Here is an 18,214-nt window from a genome sequence, read left to right on the forward strand (position 1 = left end):
GGCTCTGCATTATGTACTTGTGCCTCTGGAGCCACAGCATGTCGGAGAGCCGCTCGAAGGGGAAAATTTGTGACCTCGGTAAGGCATGAAGCTAAATATCACTTTTAAGCACAAAGTTCACATAGTCAGTTATGTAAATATAATTTGATGGTGGCTCCAGAGAAAAGGAAAGGAAACACCCTCTGAGACACATTCATAAAGAGCAACATAGAGGAAAAGAGGAAAGAGAGTTGTGGGATTGATGAATGTCACAAAATCTTTCACTGCCATTCATGATCACTCGACACTTCCACAAAGAAATTACTCCAAACCATTTTAGTCTACCTTTATTCCACCCCAATTTTACTGAAACCATAGTTCCCTATCATTATTGTAAATCAATTTCCCAATTACCCCAGAACACAAATTGCTTTCTTGAAAGTAAACTGGAAAATCCTTCAAACCATGGACATATAAGAAAGGTATATAAGTGACTAGATGAATCTTTAAATGAATACAAAAACAGGGTGACAAGCACAATCATTGGGTTGCATTAAGCACATAGTCTCAAGAGGCCCACAGGATAAACGCTTGAGATTGAGATTCATCATGATCTATTACAATGATCATACTAGACAATACATTATTGGTTTTATTGTAAATATTGAAAGGTTTTCTCTGAACAAATGGCGACTGTCTATGAGATAATGTAGAATCAAAGATCACCCTCCCCTTCTCTGCCAGCCTGAGTACAGGACTTACAGCAACCTAGAAAGCTACGAGTCTGTATTCCATCCTTCCTCACATCAGGAACCCCTACAGATAACAGATGGACATGTCCAACGCATCTCACTGGTGTTTGCACCTTTTATTGCTAAGACCACTTAAAAGCCCCTGCCCCTTGTCTCTCCCAGGACAAATCTCTAATCCAGCTACTCAAGAGGTCAATGTAGAGTCCATCTGGGAAAGGACCCCAATAAACTACTATTCCTTCACTTTTTACTGTCTCTGTCCCTATGTCTGCACCGGACAAGTTCCCCGGTCTATCAAATATGTTGTTTTATATTGTTCTCAATCTATCAAATATGCTGTTTTATACTGTAGCATATTGTAAGAACTTTACTTAAAAAAATTTAAATATACTATTTGGACAAAATTTCACACAGAGCAAGTATGACACTGAAACCAAGACTATTGCCAAGAAATCCTCATGGTGATGGGCTCTTGCCCTTCCATGGGAGAAGAATCATAGGACAGGACTGGAGCCCATGAAATCAGGTTTATTTCTCCTTCACAAGAGGTACATCCTTCCATGAAAATATCCAGAGTGCCTTGGTAGCAAACACAGGTTCTCAAAGGAGTTTTATAGCTTTCTGGTTCCATACCCAGGCCACAGCCTGAGCAGCTGGTTCTTACAAGGTGATCTGGAGGAAAGAGACAATTTAAATATAAACATTCTTCATCTGATTATTCTAAATACCACTATAAATGCAATGTTTTAAAGGGGAGATGCCAGATCAACCTTGGGCCCAGAGTTCAGGGAGGAGAAAGACTAGAGGGGAGAGAGAGGAGGGGCCAGATCGGGGGATTAAGGTACAAAGTTGGAGGAAAGGAATGATTGAGAAAAATATCCAAACCACAGGATCAACAACACTGAAATCAAGACTTCAACAACCAAACTTAGATAGGCACCTGACAAGAGAATTGACGGTGGGTGGGGAGAGGTTTAGGGAGGGCACGTGGGCACACTGGTGGAGGAGGGAGAGAAGTTGGCACTGGTGGTTGGATCAGTGCTGCTATACTGTATGTCTAAAATTCAACTATGAGCAACTTTGTAAATCACAGAGCTTTCATAAAGTAAAAAGAAGTAAAAAATATATGCTAATTAATATTTTGATTGTGACCACTACCCCCTAAAATATAACCTCTGGTGTGTGATGTGTTGGGAGTAGAAAGGGTTCGGGTGTTAAAAGTCTTCCTTGACTTTCCTGCCTGTTCTGCGGCCCTGTTGGTGAGGCCTAACAATTCGAGAAGCCCCTATTTCAGCCCAGGAAAATTTTGTTTTTATCTCAGTTTTCATAACTGATATTTAAATATAGTCCAAGATATAATAACACTAAACCAATATTAAAATACCTGAGGAATATTAGTCTGTTCATCACCCAAAACATGATTAAATGTAGAGAGAGTGTACTAGGTCAAAGCTAAAGCTTTTCCTCCATGAACCTGCACTGATTTTCAAATGTTTCATAATGTGATTTCAGTTCAGAATGATCCATCTAGCTCAGAAAAACCAAAATCAACAGTTGGTATTTTTTTCCCATTGATCAATCCATAAAGAGAGCATTGAAGATAGGGAGCCACATAATGTAAACACAGCCAACTCCAGAGAAATTAGACAAAACTTAGGAGAGTCCAGTCCCCTCTAGTTGTCGATGGTTCTCTGATATGGAGTCTTCACTGAAAAATGTTCAGTAATTGTTGATTTTTAATGAATAAATGATGAAATAGGTACCATGATAAATGTAGACTGCAGAAAGCTTCTTTGTCAATCCCATAAGATATGCACAAAAGCCAATTACCTCTCATTGTAAGGAACAAAGACAACTCTACCACAGGTTCATGGAGAAAGTTCTATTCATAAGTAGATCATCAACATCTCACAAATTGAATTCTGACGCAAGGAACAAGGAATATCATTCCAGCCCCAGTGGTACCATACGGAATTATACTGTAACACAACACAGTGATCATGGGGATTATCGGGTTGACCTTGGTGCCAGAACCTGAAAAAAAGAGAACAGGGTATGTATGTTTCTCAAACTGTCTTTGAAAAGAGACAGTGAAACTAAGGGCTACCATAGAACGTTATGGAGGTCAGGTCAGAGACACACAAATCATTGCTTTCCACTCCTCGCACATGGCCTATCCATCAGTTGCTGGCATTTCCCCTGAAAATGGGGCTGCCATGCCCCAGAGCTGCCCCATCCTCTTGTGTCAGAAACCCTCCCTGTAGACCTGCCTCTCTCAATTCACGCCTGTGCCCTGATTCCATGGGCTCCCTTTATTTTGTTTTAATTTTTATTAGTGAGACATCATGAGCTAAGTTGTAGACTTACAAATTGTTGTGTTTGGGTTTCAATTATACAATGATCAAATACCCATCCCTCCACCAGTGCCCATTTCCAATCACCACGGATCCCAGAATCCCTCTCACCACCCCCCATACCCCCATCCCTCCCTGCCTCTGTGGTAGGGCATTCTCTTTTGTTCTCTCTCTCTTACTGGGTTTGCAAAAGAGGCAATGGGTGGCAATCATGCTTGGTCTATAGTCTACTTTCAGCCTGCTTCTTCCATCCTGGCGAGGATCCTCCATGGGCTCCTTTTAGTGATCAAAACTTTTATCCTGGTCATATAGATAGCATGGACTTTGTTTGTAATTAACCACTTTTGGAGAATGAGACTTATTTAAAATATCTTTGATTCGATGCGTCTAAACTCTGCACGAGGCTGAATCATCAAGGGCATCCCAGAGAGGGACGTGTGAGCCTAGCTCCCATTCAAACACAGCCCAGCAGCACACTCCTCACAATCATCACCATGATCCTGACTGGACTCCACTTCTCAGGTGAGCCTCACCCAAAAAGGAATCCACAGGAAAAGCTCAGTAGGCAGATTATGCAACTGAAATCACATCCAGACTTTCACAGACTTTGGGGTGGGCTACCTCCCCCCATCCCCCTGTACTTCTGGAAGCCCCAGAAGTCACACACACAGGCTCCAAAGCTGCCATTCAATTAATAATTTAACTCCAGCTATATCACCCATCAAAAAATTTGGACTTCCTGAAGATTTTGTGGCTGTGCAACACCTCAAATTCTTTTACACTGATAAACTAAGAGCAGCATACACGATTGGATGGGATGTTATGTAGATGGTAACAATTGAAGAATAAAATATAAAAAGGAGACTCCACCTGTATCAACGTCTTAGTAATCTCTTATACAAGAACTTAATGGCTCCATGGTGAGATACAACACTCTTCACTACATTTCTTCTAGGGAAATATTTATAATCATTCTTTTAGCAAGCTGTTGATAACAAGCAATGTAATATAAATTACTAAGGGCCTCCTATAGTTTGAAGGGTGGTTGAAAAAGTAGGAGACAATGTTGGAGGGAAAGTGTAAGGGTGGTGGGATTGGTGTTGGAATATTGAGAACCTTTATAAAATCATCATGAACAACTTTGTATGCCAGAGAGTTTATAGAAATCTTAAGGGAAAAACAACTTCTAAAAATAACTAAAATTTCATTTCTTATAATAAATATCTTGAATTCTAATACTAATATCTAAGATTATTATATTTTACTCTGATCATAATTTAAAAAAATCGAACTAGAGTCTATCTGTATATATTTCACATAGTTCGCATGAGTCTCTAAGATATTAACTAACTTAATTGTACTTAAGTATCTAAGAGTTCATGTTTTTTGGTTTTTTTTGTTTTGTTTTGCTTTTTGCATCACACCCAGATTTGCTCAGGGGTTACTCCTGGCTTTTCACTCAGGAATGAGTGTGTGAGTGAATGAGGAATGAGTGAATGAGGAATGAGTTTTTGGGGGACCATATGGGTTGCTAGGAATAGATCCAGGTTGTGGGGGGAAGTGTCTGCAAGGAAAAGACCCTACAGGCTCTACAGTCAGTCTGGCCTAACTGGTTTTTTTTTACTAAATAAATATAAGATACTTTAGGACTATCAGAATTTAGCTTATTGCTTTAGGGCAGAGATTGCATTTTAAGAATGGCTATAATTTTTCTTCCCAAATTTTATTATCTTGAATATGTAAATTTTACAAGCACATGCTTTCTTATCAAATAAACCTGGGTTGGAAGATCATCATTTCCAATACAGAAACCTGTCCTGAGTTATCTAAGCTCTCTAAATTCAGTGTCCTCATTTCTACAAAGAGAAAGAGACAAGAATGCTCTGTGGACTTCTTGAGGTGATTAGAGCAGAATGCACATTAAACATGCAAACTAATGTCCAGAAATTATGTTCGAGCCCTATTGTTCTAAAAGCTACAAGTTGGAGGGTCCTAAAGTCCCTACAGTCTGCAGGACTCAGGATCCCCTTACCCAATTCAACACTCACGTGACACTTGAATTGTATGGTGTCTCATTAACCCATTCCCAGTGACCATACTTCAGATCTGACAGCCCCAAATAATAATATCGTTTATTTTCCAAATTCTTGATGATAAAGTCCTAGGAAAGAATAGAAGTGAGTGAGAATTTATGTAGCATTGCCCTAGATTTGAATTCTTTAAAACCTTAGGAGAAAGAACAGCAAAATGTAAGGGTCTATGAAAAGGCACCCAAGTTCCAGTTCACAGATCTAGGTTTTCTGTGACTGAACAATACAGGATCAAAGGCATCTCTCTTGAGAATGGTGCTTGTCTTAGGTGTTCAGGCCTCTCTTCAAAGCCGCATAGATAGGACACCTTATAAACTTGCACACTGATGTCCCCAGATCACAAGAACAGACACAATCACAAATCACAAATCATCCTGTTAATTGTCGATTGCCTCAAGCAGGCCCTGGTAACGGCTCCTTCATCCTAGCCCTGAGATTATATTCAAGGCTCTTAAGGAGAATGAGACCCATCACTGTTACTGGTATTTGGCATATTGGGTATGCCACGGGGAATCTGCCAGACTCTGCCGTGTGGGAAGGCTACATCCGGTAGCCTGCAAGTTTGTCCAAAGTAGGAATAAGATAATAAGATGTCATAATAGGATGTTGCGCGGCCGTGAACAGTAGAACAGTATGACCAGGAAAAGAACCTCTTCTGTACTGAAAACTGATAGGAATTCAGAACAGAGTCAGTTAGAGAACTGCATTGCCCAACCAACGGGCAAAGATTTCTGTCCATGCTGACATGGACACTCACCCTCACCCCCACTTCATCCATAGAAATTGGAAGTCTTCAAAGCTCTGGAGAAGAAATTTTTCATATGAATTCCTTTGATAACTTAAGTTATTTCACTTTATCGCTTTTGATTTCCTTATGGCTATTTCACTTCATGGTTTTTGTCAATTGATCATTTCTTCCTTGTTTTCTCTTTCTGCTTATTGTTGTTATAGTTGTTGTCATATTCTTACTGCTTGGAGACCATAAGAAGCAGGCCACCCTAATCCACCAGTAATTCTTAATTGACTACAATATGCTGGAGGTCAAGCTTAAGGCTGACACGACAAAAGGTGATCGACCGCTAGTAGATGAACCTCTCTGCTATGAGAGGTTAATAACCTCAGCACAGGGCCACAAAGAGCCCCTATTTAAACAGCAATCATTTATAAAATGTTCGTAGGTTCATATAATTAACTGATAATTCATGTTCAAATATACCCATCTTTCCATTCAAGCCTCCACATCTTACTCTATATACCCCACTGTAATAATGGGGAGAATTAAAATGGAATCAAAGAATAGGTAAAATGCCAAAACTTAGATGTCCGCTCCCGTCTCTTTTATTCCAAGCTTTATGACTCGGCAGCAACACTCCTGACTGTGAGAACTTCCTCCCAAGCAGGAGAGGGGTACAGAGCTGGCAGGACCGTGACTCCACCGTTGACCGGAAAGTACCTGCTCCTCCTTGCTGTCGACCACCAGCAGATGCGCCTGCATCCCTTCACAGTGCTTCTTGCTGCCAGTCCAATTTCTTATCTCAGAAGAAATAAAGTAGCAATGTGAACCAAATGGCTTCCAATTCTTCGGGCAGCAGCTCCAGGATTTCCCTGTGTTGATAATTTAGTCATATTAGTACAATATAAGACAAGTGATGATTTCATTGTTTGGGGATCACAGCCAGCCATGTTCAGGGGCTACTCCTGTTTCTGTGCTCAGGATTGCACCTTAGTGGTCTTTAGGGGGTCATACTTATTGTCAGAAATGAAACTTTGCGTGACCGCATACAAGACCAGTGCCATAACCACTGTACTCTGGCCCAACGCAAGTATTTTAAAGTCAGTGCATTATTAAATGTAGAGCAAAGAGATCTTGTGGAATTACTGTGCCCATGTTCACCGAATAGTAATCAGGATCCTTACCATCATGCATCGTGTAGGTCAAACCCACCTCCATCAGGCAATAACAGGAATTTCCCCATTTCCTTGCCTGTGTGCAGTCAGTAAAGGTAGCTAGAACCGAAATATTTCTAAAAGGCCCAGACTTGGCAGCTAGGGAGATAGTACAGCAGGCAGGGTGCTTGCCTGTACATGGCAGACACAAATTCAATTCTCGGTATCACAAATGGCCTTCGGAGACCCACCAGGAGTGATCCTAGAGTGAGTGCCAGAATAACCCTGAGAACCACAGAGTGTGCAAAGGGGAAAAAACATAATAAATAAATACATAAAAAAAATCAGACTCTCAGAAGAAAACGCAAAAATGTCCCATTTTCAGTGGAAAATTACTCTTTAGCCAATAACCATTATATTCTCAAAATTTCTATGGTTGTATTGTGTTCCCTTAAAACACAGATGCTAAAACTGTGATCCTTGATGTGACTATGTTTGGAGGCAGTGCCTTTAGAAGATAAGTTTGATTAAATTGAGTCAAAGCAATGAGACCTTTTAACCCAATAAAACTTTGATGTTTCAAAAAGAGAAACATACATCAGAAATGTTTCTCCCTCTCTTTTCTACCCTCTCTCCCTCTTTTTCTCCCTCACCCACTCCACCTCCTCTCCATTTCTCTCTTCCTCCATTTCTTTTCCTTTCTTCTCCTTCCTCTCTCGCCTCCTTTCCCTCTCTTCCTTTGTCTCTTCTTTTTCCTCTCTCCCTCTCTCCTTCTTCCCTCTCCCCACATATGGAAAGTTGAGGAGTCATTTGAGGACACAGCCAAAAAAAACAGTGATCTTTGATCCAGAGAGTCCCTCCTTAACAGAAACCAATCCTGCTGGCACCTGATCTCTACTTCCAGCCTCCAAGTCTAGAAGAAATAAATATGTATTGTTTAAGGTGTCAGTCTTTGGTGTCATTGCAACCCACAAGGAGATTGTGTTGTCATTTGCGTTTCTTCCTAAGTAGAGGAAAATGAAACAAAATAGAATATCAGAGCCTTCAACTATATCAAATAATTATTTTGTATATTCTCTAAGAAACCATTTGAATACATGAAATGTTTGTGTTTTCTTAAAGTACAATGAAATTATTCCATTCCCGTGTTCCAGCCACCTTCTTGGACCAAGACCTTTCCAGTCCTCCACCCCAGCCCCCGGACTGCCACCCTGGTGTGCTGCACACCAATCCACAGCGCTGCTGCATTTTTCCCCACTCAGGTGTATGATCCCCTTTAGCAGCTCCCTAGCCAAAGCACTCCAGGAGGTGTGGCCTCTGCCGAAGTGGGCATGGTCTCTTGTTGGGTCACAGTTATTTTCCCGTACACAGCAGTCTGGTGTCGCATCTCAGTCTTCATTGCCAAAGTTCATGTGTAACATCCTAACTATCCCAAACACATTAGGCCAATAGGCCGCTAGCCTATTCCAGTTTCATCTGCACAATAATGTATACAAGAAGTTGTACAAGTCCAATATAAAAGATCACATTCTCTGAAATCTTCCCTGGAGTTCTCACTTAAAGAACAGGGAAACACCTGAGAGGAAGGACATGTTCTAGAAGGGGAAAATAAAAAGGCAACCACCATCGACCAAGCTCATCCAGAGTCCTCTATTGTAACAAGAGAGAATAGGGATATTGAACTGGACAGTCACTCCTCCATACCACCACAACAACATGAAGAAAAATTGCAAATCCCACCAGGAAGAGAGGATGATGAAAAGGGTCCAGAAGCTTCAATAGGCGTTACTCACAAATATGAGCTCTCTGACAAAGAATTTAGGGATAAAATACTGAAAGATGTTCAATGAATGTGAAGAAACGATGGAATAGATGATATCCGGTAAATTAAAGGAGGACATGAAGAAATAATGGAACGGACAGTCGAGAAAATACAGTAAGAAATGAGAGCATAAATAAAAAAGCTACAGAAAGAAGTGTCATGAATAAAGGATTTGGTAGATGAAATAAATAAAAAAAAAAAACTCAGTGGTGTCCTCAACAGTAGAATGGCTACAGCCAAAGACAGAATCAGTGAGCTGGAAGATGAGCTTCAGGAAGCCTACAATCACAATCACAACCATCCTGTTATTCGTCGATTGCCTCGAGCAGGCCCCAGTAAGGTCTCCTTTGTCCTAGCCCTGAGATTTTTTTTAAAAGTGCCATATTCAAGGCTCTTTCAGAGTTAGGAAAATGAGACCCTTCATTGTTACTGGTATTTGGCATATTGGGTACGCCACGAGGAGTTTGCCAGACTCTGCCGTGTGGGCAGGTTACATTCGGTAGCCTGCCAGTTTGTCCAAAGTAGGAATAAGATGATAAGATGTCGTGCGGCTGCATTTGCAGCTGCGCGCTTCCGGGAGCTGGGTTTTATAGTCTCTGAGTCTTGGCCGTTGATGGGATTACACGGCGCCAGGGGGCCAGTTGGTGGGTGTGACCCCCGCCTACTGGAATTTGTAGGATCTGGGTGGAGGATGCTTAGCCCTGATCCGAGTAGGCTTGGAGATCTCAGCCCCGGGACCCGTGTGAGGTCAGGAAGCCTACAGCAATCAAAAAACAATGGGAAGAGACCTCAAAATAGCTCTAGGGAGAATCAGAGTTCTAGGGGATGATTTCAAGAGGAAAAACATTAGAATCATCAGAGTACAAGAAGGACAGGTAAGCAACCCCAATGAAAAAGCCACAATTAAACAAATCATTGCTGAAAAGTTCCCAGAGCTGGACAATCAGGCATCCAGATTCAAGGAGCCTGAAGGGTGCCAGCTAAAAGAGACCATAACAAAAAACTTCAAGACATATCATAGTTAGGATGATGGATGCCACAAATAGAGACACAATACTGCAAGCAGCAAGGTCAAAGAAGGAAATCACATATAAAGGAGCAACTCTTAGATTTACAGCAGACCTATCAGAGGAAACCATCCAAGCCCAAAGACAATGGTGGGATATAGTGAAAAAACACAATGAAATGAACGCTTCACCAAGAGTACTTTATTCGGTTAAACTTTCACTCAAACTGGAAGGAACTGTACACTATTTTCTGGATAAACAACAGCTCAGGAACTTCATAGACTCAAAACCAAAACTAAAAGAAGAACTACAGGGGCTACTGTAAGACAAGACAAACCCCTACAAGCACAACAAACCCTTACAGAAAGATGACACAAAACTATATAGCAATAATCTCTCTCAATGTCAATGATCTAAATTCACTAATTAAGAGACACAGAGTGGCAAAACGGATTCAGAGACTAAACCCAACATTCTCCTGCCCACAAGAAACACATCTGAACAATCAGAACAAACACAGACTCAAAGTCAAAGGATAGAAAACAATCCTGCAAGCAAACAACCTCCTAAAAAAAGCTGGGGTGGCTTTACTAGTATTGGACAACAAAGATTTCAGGTTGAAAAAGATTAGAAGGGAGAGTGAAGACTATTTTTTATTAATCAAGGGATATGTACAGGAGGAAGAAATCACACTACTAAACGTATATACACCCAATGAGCGACCAGCTAAATACCTACAACAACTGCTAACAGACCTTAAGAAGGACATTGCAAGCAACACTATAGTAGTTGGAGACTTCAACACTACCTTATCACCTCTGGATAGATTAAAGATTAAAACTCAAGAAGAAAATAATGGTTTTGAAGGAAGAAATAGAAGAGAGAGGGCTAATATATCGATACAGGACTTTATGTCCCCCCAAAAAAGAATACATATTTTTTTCCAGTGCACATGGAACATTTTTCAGAATAGGCCATGTGCTGGGCCACAAAAGATATCTCAACTGAATCAGGAAGATAGACATTGCATCAACTATCTTTTCGGACCACGATGCACTGAAGATAGAAGTTAATCATTTACAGACACAGAAAACCAAATCAAACACCTGGAAATTAAACAACTCAATGTTTACCAATGAGTGGGTCAGGAAGGAAATCAAGGAAGAAATCAAAAGATACTTCTAAACAAATGAGAATGAAGACATGAGCTATCAGAACCTGTGGGATGCAGTTAAAGCTATGCTAAGGGCAAAATTTATAGCTCTGCAAGCACTTCTCAGAAGGAAGAAAGGGCCCACATAAACAAATTGACTTCACAGGTCAAGATCTTAGAAAAGGACCAATGAAAGGAGTCCAAACCAGGCAGAATGAAAGAGATAATAAAACTCTTAGAGCAGAAATTAATGACAAGGAAACCCCCAAAAAATCCAAAAGATCAATGAAGCCAAGAACTGATTCTTTGAGAAAATAAGAAAGATTGATAAACCACTAGCAAGACACACAAAGAAAGAGAGAGAGAACCCTAATAAGCTGAATCAGAAATGAGAAGGTGGATTTCACAACAGAAACCAAAGAAATTCAAAAGATCATCAGAGACTACTTTGAAAGTCTGTATGCCACGAAACAAGAGAACCTAGAAGAAATGGATAAATTCCTGGATTCCTATAATCTCCCAAGACTTAATCAAGAAGATATGGAATACTTGAATTGTCCTATTAATATCAAGGAAATTGAAACTGTAATCAAAAGTCTTCCCCAAAACAAAAGCCCAGGTCCAGATGGATTCACTAGCAAATTTTTCCAGATATTTAAAGAGGACCTATTGCCAGTTCTTCTCAAGATTTTCCAGGAAATTGAAGAAACAGAAACTCTCCCAAACAGTTTCTATGAAGCTCATATCTCCCTAATACCAAAAGCAAACAAAGACATCACACACACACACACAAAAAAAAAACCCAAACTACAGACCGATATCCCCGATGGAAACGGATGCAAAGATTCTGAACAAAACACTAGCAAATAGAATTCAACAACTCATCAGAAAGATCAAATACCACGACCAAGTAGGATTCATCCCAGGGATGCAAGGATGGTTTAACATTCAGAATCAATCAACATAATCCATCATGTCAACAAAAGAAAAGATAAAAACCGTATGAACATATCAATAGATACAGGAAAAATATTTGATAGGATTCAGCACCCATTTATGATGAGAACCCTCGCCAAAATGGGTATAGAAGGGACTTTCCTCAATATAGTCAAAGACATCGACCACAAGCCTATGGCAAGCATCATTCTCAATGGGGAAAAACTAAGAGCTTTCCCTCAAGATCAGGGATGAGACAACGATGCCCGCTCTCTCCACTGTTGTTCAATATAGTACTGGAAGTACTTGCAATAGCGGTTAGGCAAGAAAAAGATATTAAGGGCATTCAGATAGGAAAGGAAGAAATCAAGTTCTCACTATTCGCAGATGATATGGTACTATACTTAGAGAACCCTAAAACCTCTACCAAGAAACTCCTGAAACAATAGACTTGTATAGTAAAGTTGCAGGCTATAAAATCAATACCCAAATGTCTATGGCTTTCCTATACACAAAAATGAGAGAGAAGAAAGTGACATGAAAAAAGCAACCCTGTTCACAATCGTTCTTCAGAAAATCAAGTACCTCAGAATCAGCTTAACAAAGGAGGTAAAGGAATTGTAGAAAGAAAACTACAAAATGCTACTTCAGGAAATAAAAGAGGACACGAGGAAATGGAAAGATATGCCCCTGCTTATGGATTGGGAGAATTAACATAGTCAAAATGGCAATACTCCCCAAAGCATTGTACAAATTCAATGTGATCCCTATAAGCATACCCATGACAATCTTCAAATAAATGGAGCAAACACTCCTGAAATTCACATGGAAAAATAAGCCCCCACAAATAACTAAAGCAATTCTTGAGAAAAAGAAAACGGGAGGAATCAACCTCCTCAACCTTAAACTCTACTACATAGCAGTAATAATTGAAAACAGCATGGTACTGGAACAAAGGCAGAGCCGCAGACCAATGGAACAGGGTTGAATATACTGACAAATCCTCCTCCCCCCCAGATATATGATCATCTAATCTTCGATAAGGGAGTAAGAAATGTGAAATGGAGCAAGGAAATCCTCTTTAATCAATTGTGCAGGCAAAACTGGACAGCTACATGCAAAAAGAATGGGCTCAGATCTCTACTTAACACCATGTACAAAAGTCAGATCAAAATTGATTAAAGACCTCAACATCATACCAGAATCCATAAGGTACATTGAAGACAAGGTTGACAAAACCCTCCACAACATTGAAGCTAACGGTATCTTCAAGATGACATGCCACCGGCAGAGCGAGTGAAAACAGAGATAAACAAATAGGACTGTCTTAAACTAAGAAACTTATGCACCTCCAAAGAAACAGTGACCAAAACAAAGACAGTCTACAGAATGGAAAATGATATTCACCCAATACCCATCCGATAAGGGGTTGATATCAAGGCTATACAAGGCACCGATTGAACTCCACAAGAAGAAAACATCCAACTTCATAAAAAAATAGGGTGATGAAATGAACAAAAATTTTCTCAAAGTAGAAATCTGAATAGCTAAAAACACATGAGAAATAGTTCTACATCACTAATCATCAGAGAAATGCAGATCAAAACAACAATGAGATATCATCTCATACCACAGAGACTGGCCCATATCCAAAAGAACAAAAGCAACCAGTGTCGGCACGGATGTGGAGAGATAGGGACCCACATTGAGTGCTGGTGGGAATAACGACTAGTTCAATCTTTTTGGAAAACAGTATGGACGATTCTCAAAAAATTAGAAATTGAGCTCCCATTTGACCCAATAATATTACTCCTGGAAATATATCCCAGAGAGGCAAAAGAGTATATTAGAAATGACATCTGCACTTGTATGCTCATTGCTGCACTTTTTACAATAGCCAAAATCTGGAAAAAACCTGAGTGCCCAAGAACACATGACTGGTTAAAGAAACTTTGGTACATCTACACAACGGAATACTATGCAACTGTCAGAAAAGACGAAGTCATCAAATTTGCATATAATGTATCAACATGGAAAGTATCTTGTTAAGTGAAATGAGTCAGAAAGAGAGGGACAGGCTTAGAAAGATTGCACTCATCTGTGGAACATAAAGTAACAGAGTGGGAGATTATCTCTACACCCAAGAGTAGTAGAGATAAGGGCCAGGAGGTCTGCTCCTTGGCTTGAAAACTGGCCTCACATGCTGAGGGAAAAGGAAGCTCAGATAAAGAAGGTAACACCAAGTAAAGAATGTTGGGAGGACCCATTCGGTTTGAAAGATACGTGCTGAAAGTAGACTATTGACTGAACACGATGGCCACTCAATACCTCTACTGTAAACTACAACACCCGAAAGGAGAGAGAACAAAAGGGAATGCTCTGCCACCGAAAGGGGTGGAGTGGTGGGGGATAGGGTGGGGGTGGTGGGAATATTAGTGTAAGAGAATGAGCACTGGTGGAGGGATGAGTAAACGATTATTGTATGACTAAAATGCAAACATGAAAGTTCATAAGTTTGTAACTGTACCTCACGGTGATTCATTAATAAAAAAATTTTTTAAAAACACACAACTGAATTAGATCTCTCTTGAGTAAGTCAGTTTTAACAAATATGTGAGGGATATAAGAGTTGATATAAAATACAGAGAGAAGTGAAGACTAAGGAAATCCAAAGGAGGTAGAGTACAATGGGCAGGCACTTTCCTGCCAACTTGCTGACTTGTGTTTTACACCTGACACCCTATAATATCCTCAGAGCACCGCCAAGGAGTAATTCCTAATTGAAGCACAGGGTTAAGACCTGAACACCGCCAAGTGTAGCAAAACAGAGAAGAAGTTGAAAAGCTATGCAATCACTTTTTCACAGATTAATTAAAAATATGCACACAAAATAATTGAGGCCTGATATAGATGCACACTTAAAACAGTTATGAAACAGTTCTTAAATATACTTTACCCACGAATCTTACTGGAACTATTGATATGTGTGGGAAATGTACACTGGTGAAGGTATGGGTGTTGGAACATTGTATGATGAAACCCAGTCATGAACAACTTTGCAACTGTTTATTTCACAGTGATTTAATTAAAAAAATTTTTAATGAAAAACATAGTATGACTTTTGAGATCAGACAAGATCAGATCAGAGATCAGATCAAGATCTTGCCTCTCGGAGAACCCACCAAGCTACTGAGAGTATCCTGTCTGCACATCAGAGCCTGACAAGCTATCCATGGTGTATTCAATATGCCAAAAACAGTAACAATAATGAGTCTCATTCCCCTGACCCTTAAAGAGCCTCCAATAAGGCAGTGTTGAGAAGAACGAGTAAGGAGAGGTTGCTAAACTCTCAGGGCTGGGACAAATGGAAATGTTACTGGTGCCCGCTTGAGCAAATCAATGAATAACGGGATGACAGTGATGACTGTGATGACATAGTCTGATATTGGATATAGGACAGTGAACACAAGGGTCCATGGTTGGAAGTTTGCCACAGCGTGGTAGGGCGTAGTACAGTAGAGTCCACAATTCAATTATATGCATATTTGTTCTTACCTAGTTTGGTCAGAAACTTATATAAATAAAAGTATATTAGTTCCATATTGGTAATTATTATTGTAATTAGTAATAATTTTATTACATTAGTTCTACAACCATAGTCATTAGTTCCACTAGTATAGTAAGCAACTTAAGCAATTCAATTCTATGCATATTAGTTCTTACCTTTCCGGGTCAACTTTTCTTTCTTACATTCCAACACTGTCTGAGCCAGTTCTTGTGTAAATTTTTCTTCTTGAACAAGTTTAGAATATTTTTGGAAAAAAACTAGAAAGAGAATGACAACAATCATTTTCCTGGTACTGCTTTTCTTTTTACTGCCACTTTCTTGAATGAAACCTGTAATACACAGTTGCTCCAATAGAAAGTTTCTAACTGTGGAAAAAACACCTCCTTGCCCAGCATTCAACACATTCTAATCCTACAGATGTTGAAACCACAGGTTTGTTTTCAGAATGGGATGAAAGAGGCTACGGCAATTCTTGTATAATGGATCTAAAGGCAATTATCCATCCTCACCTTCAACAATAACTGGGTGATATGTATACAAATGCTAAACCTTAGAGAAGAAAGAGGTGAGATATGGTTAAACATTTCTATCTGAAGATGTAAAATCATGTCTTTGAGGAAGAAAACCAGCAATTCTAAGGTCTGGGTTACCTGTAGAAAGGGAAAATTTAAAAAAAAAATCTAACAAGGAGGGAAGAGCATTTGTTTCTTCATCTTTTTCCCTTTCGTCTATCCCAACTATCACTCTTCTGCACACCAGTACACTCAACTCTCTCACTTTTGGGAAAGCTTTTTGTGTCACACAAACTGATGCTCAGGGGTTACTCCTGGCTCAGAACTCAGGAATCACCCCTGGCGGTGCTGGGGGACCATATAAGATGCCGGGGATCAAACCCGTGTTGGCCACGTGCAAGGCAAACACCCTACTCACTGTACTATCGCTCTGGCCCCAAGTCTCTCACATTTTAAGATAAATCTACTTCCCTCTCTAACAGGTGAAATTTCTCTTTTTCTTCCTCACCTCCCATTACCTCCCTGACCAACCAATTCTAACTTCCCCTTAAACCACTGCACTCTTGCAATGTCCCAACCACATCCAAGGGACACTTCTAACACATCTTTTCTTGGAAATCTTGCAATTCTTTTTTGGAATATAAAGTTGTTCACAATAATTCTTTACATTCACTAATCCAACACGAATCCCACGACCATTACACCTTCCCACCGACCATTAACTTCCCACCAAATTTATTTCAAATTTTCCCAACCACAACGCAAGCCTGCCCCAAGAGCAGGTCTGAAATATTTCATTTTTAATTGCTTTTTATGTATAATTCACTAAAAACGATCAACAAAATTTCTTTAGAAAAGAAGTCTGTGAAGATTGTTGTATACCACCCTGGAATCATTAAGCCCTGGTAGAAGAGATTGCTCATATGTTGTTACAATTTGAGCCTTGTGTGCTTTTAAGTGTGTTTGTTTTGTTTTCTTTTATCAAGATTGGTTGCTTTCTATTTTTAGGCATCTAATGTGGTGTGCTACTTCTCGTACAGCAATGGTACAGAGTATGAGATGTTGTGCAGCCCATTTGTGGTCACACACTCCAGGAATTCTAAAATTTTGAAAAGGGTGATACAACTAGAGTTAAATTTTTAACTTGATGGGGACTTCAGGATCCAAAGGCATCTCTGCAGCTTGCTGATGATCTCCTCCGAAATTTATTTGTGACTGTCTGGATCATGATCATTAATGAGCTTCTTATGGCACCAGAGGCAGTTCGTGGGCATGACTGCCAGGCTTCCGGAAGAACAGGGAGATGGGGGGAGGTCACCCATTTCTGACTCTGAGAAAACCTGGCGGTTTTGGACCTCTGCAATTCTTGAAATTAGTTCTTTTCACTTCATTCTTGGACACCACTGTTTCCTGGGTTTGCCCCTCCTTTCTTTCTGATGCTTCTTAATCTCAAGACTTCTCACCTCTTTTAAAAATCTAGTATTCCTCACAAATCTTGCAGATGCTTCTTTAATTACCATACACTGCTCTTTACTCGTCCTTCTTTCAATTGTAAATTTCTTATCCTCTCTCTCATTGAAAAGCCTCTACATGAGTGATAGCACGAGTATCCACAGTTTCCTCTGCAATATGGAATAAAGCCTGGCAAGCTCCCCGTGACGTATTCGATATGCCAAACACAGTAACAACAAAGTCTTCAATGGAGAAGTTACTGGGCCTGCTCGAGCAAATCGATGATCAACGGGAGGGCCTTTACTAGACTTCTTTATCAAACTCTGGCCAATATATCTCCCATTAGACAGGTCCAGGTGAGGTTCACGAGTCAACAAAAATCAATGTACCACAAACTTAAATCATCACCCTCACTCAGAAACCTGCTACTTGTGAATATCTCCATTATTGAGCTATGCAGTAGATAGACTGACCCTTGTGTCCAACCAGAGTGATCCTTGAGTACAAAGTGAAGAGTAAGCCCTATACACTTCTGGATGTGGCCCCGAAGTTTTTTAAAATTCTGAAGCCTAAGATATGCATGTTGCGGATAGCAGGATACGGATATATACCTCATTGCAACTGACTTTTACAACATCTACATATGATAGGTCAAAAAGGAATAAGGTAAAAATTTAATAGAAAACTCTGCCTGAAATATTC

The 18,214-nt window shown here is 40.0% G+C and overlaps 1 protein-coding gene across 1 annotated transcript in view; it reads right to left on the reverse strand.

Annotated features, from left to right (window-relative positions):
• LOC130042525 (C-type lectin domain family 4 member A-like) overlaps positions 1-18,214 on the reverse strand; it is a 67,860-nt gene that overhangs the window by 39,421 nt on the left and 10,225 nt on the right. The window contains exon 3 of the mRNA XM_056134707.1: positions 15,704-15,805. Coding sequence (XP_055990682.1) covers positions 15,704-15,805 — 102 coding nt within the window. The remainder of the gene's footprint in view (positions 1-15,703; positions 15,806-18,214) is intronic.

Source organism: Sorex fumeus, unplaced genomic scaffold, assembly GCF_029834395.1.
Source record: "Sorex fumeus unplaced genomic scaffold, SorFum_2.1 ptg000101l, whole genome shotgun sequence".
Classification (NCBI taxonomy): Eukaryota; Metazoa; Chordata; class Mammalia; order Eulipotyphla; family Soricidae; genus Sorex; species Sorex fumeus.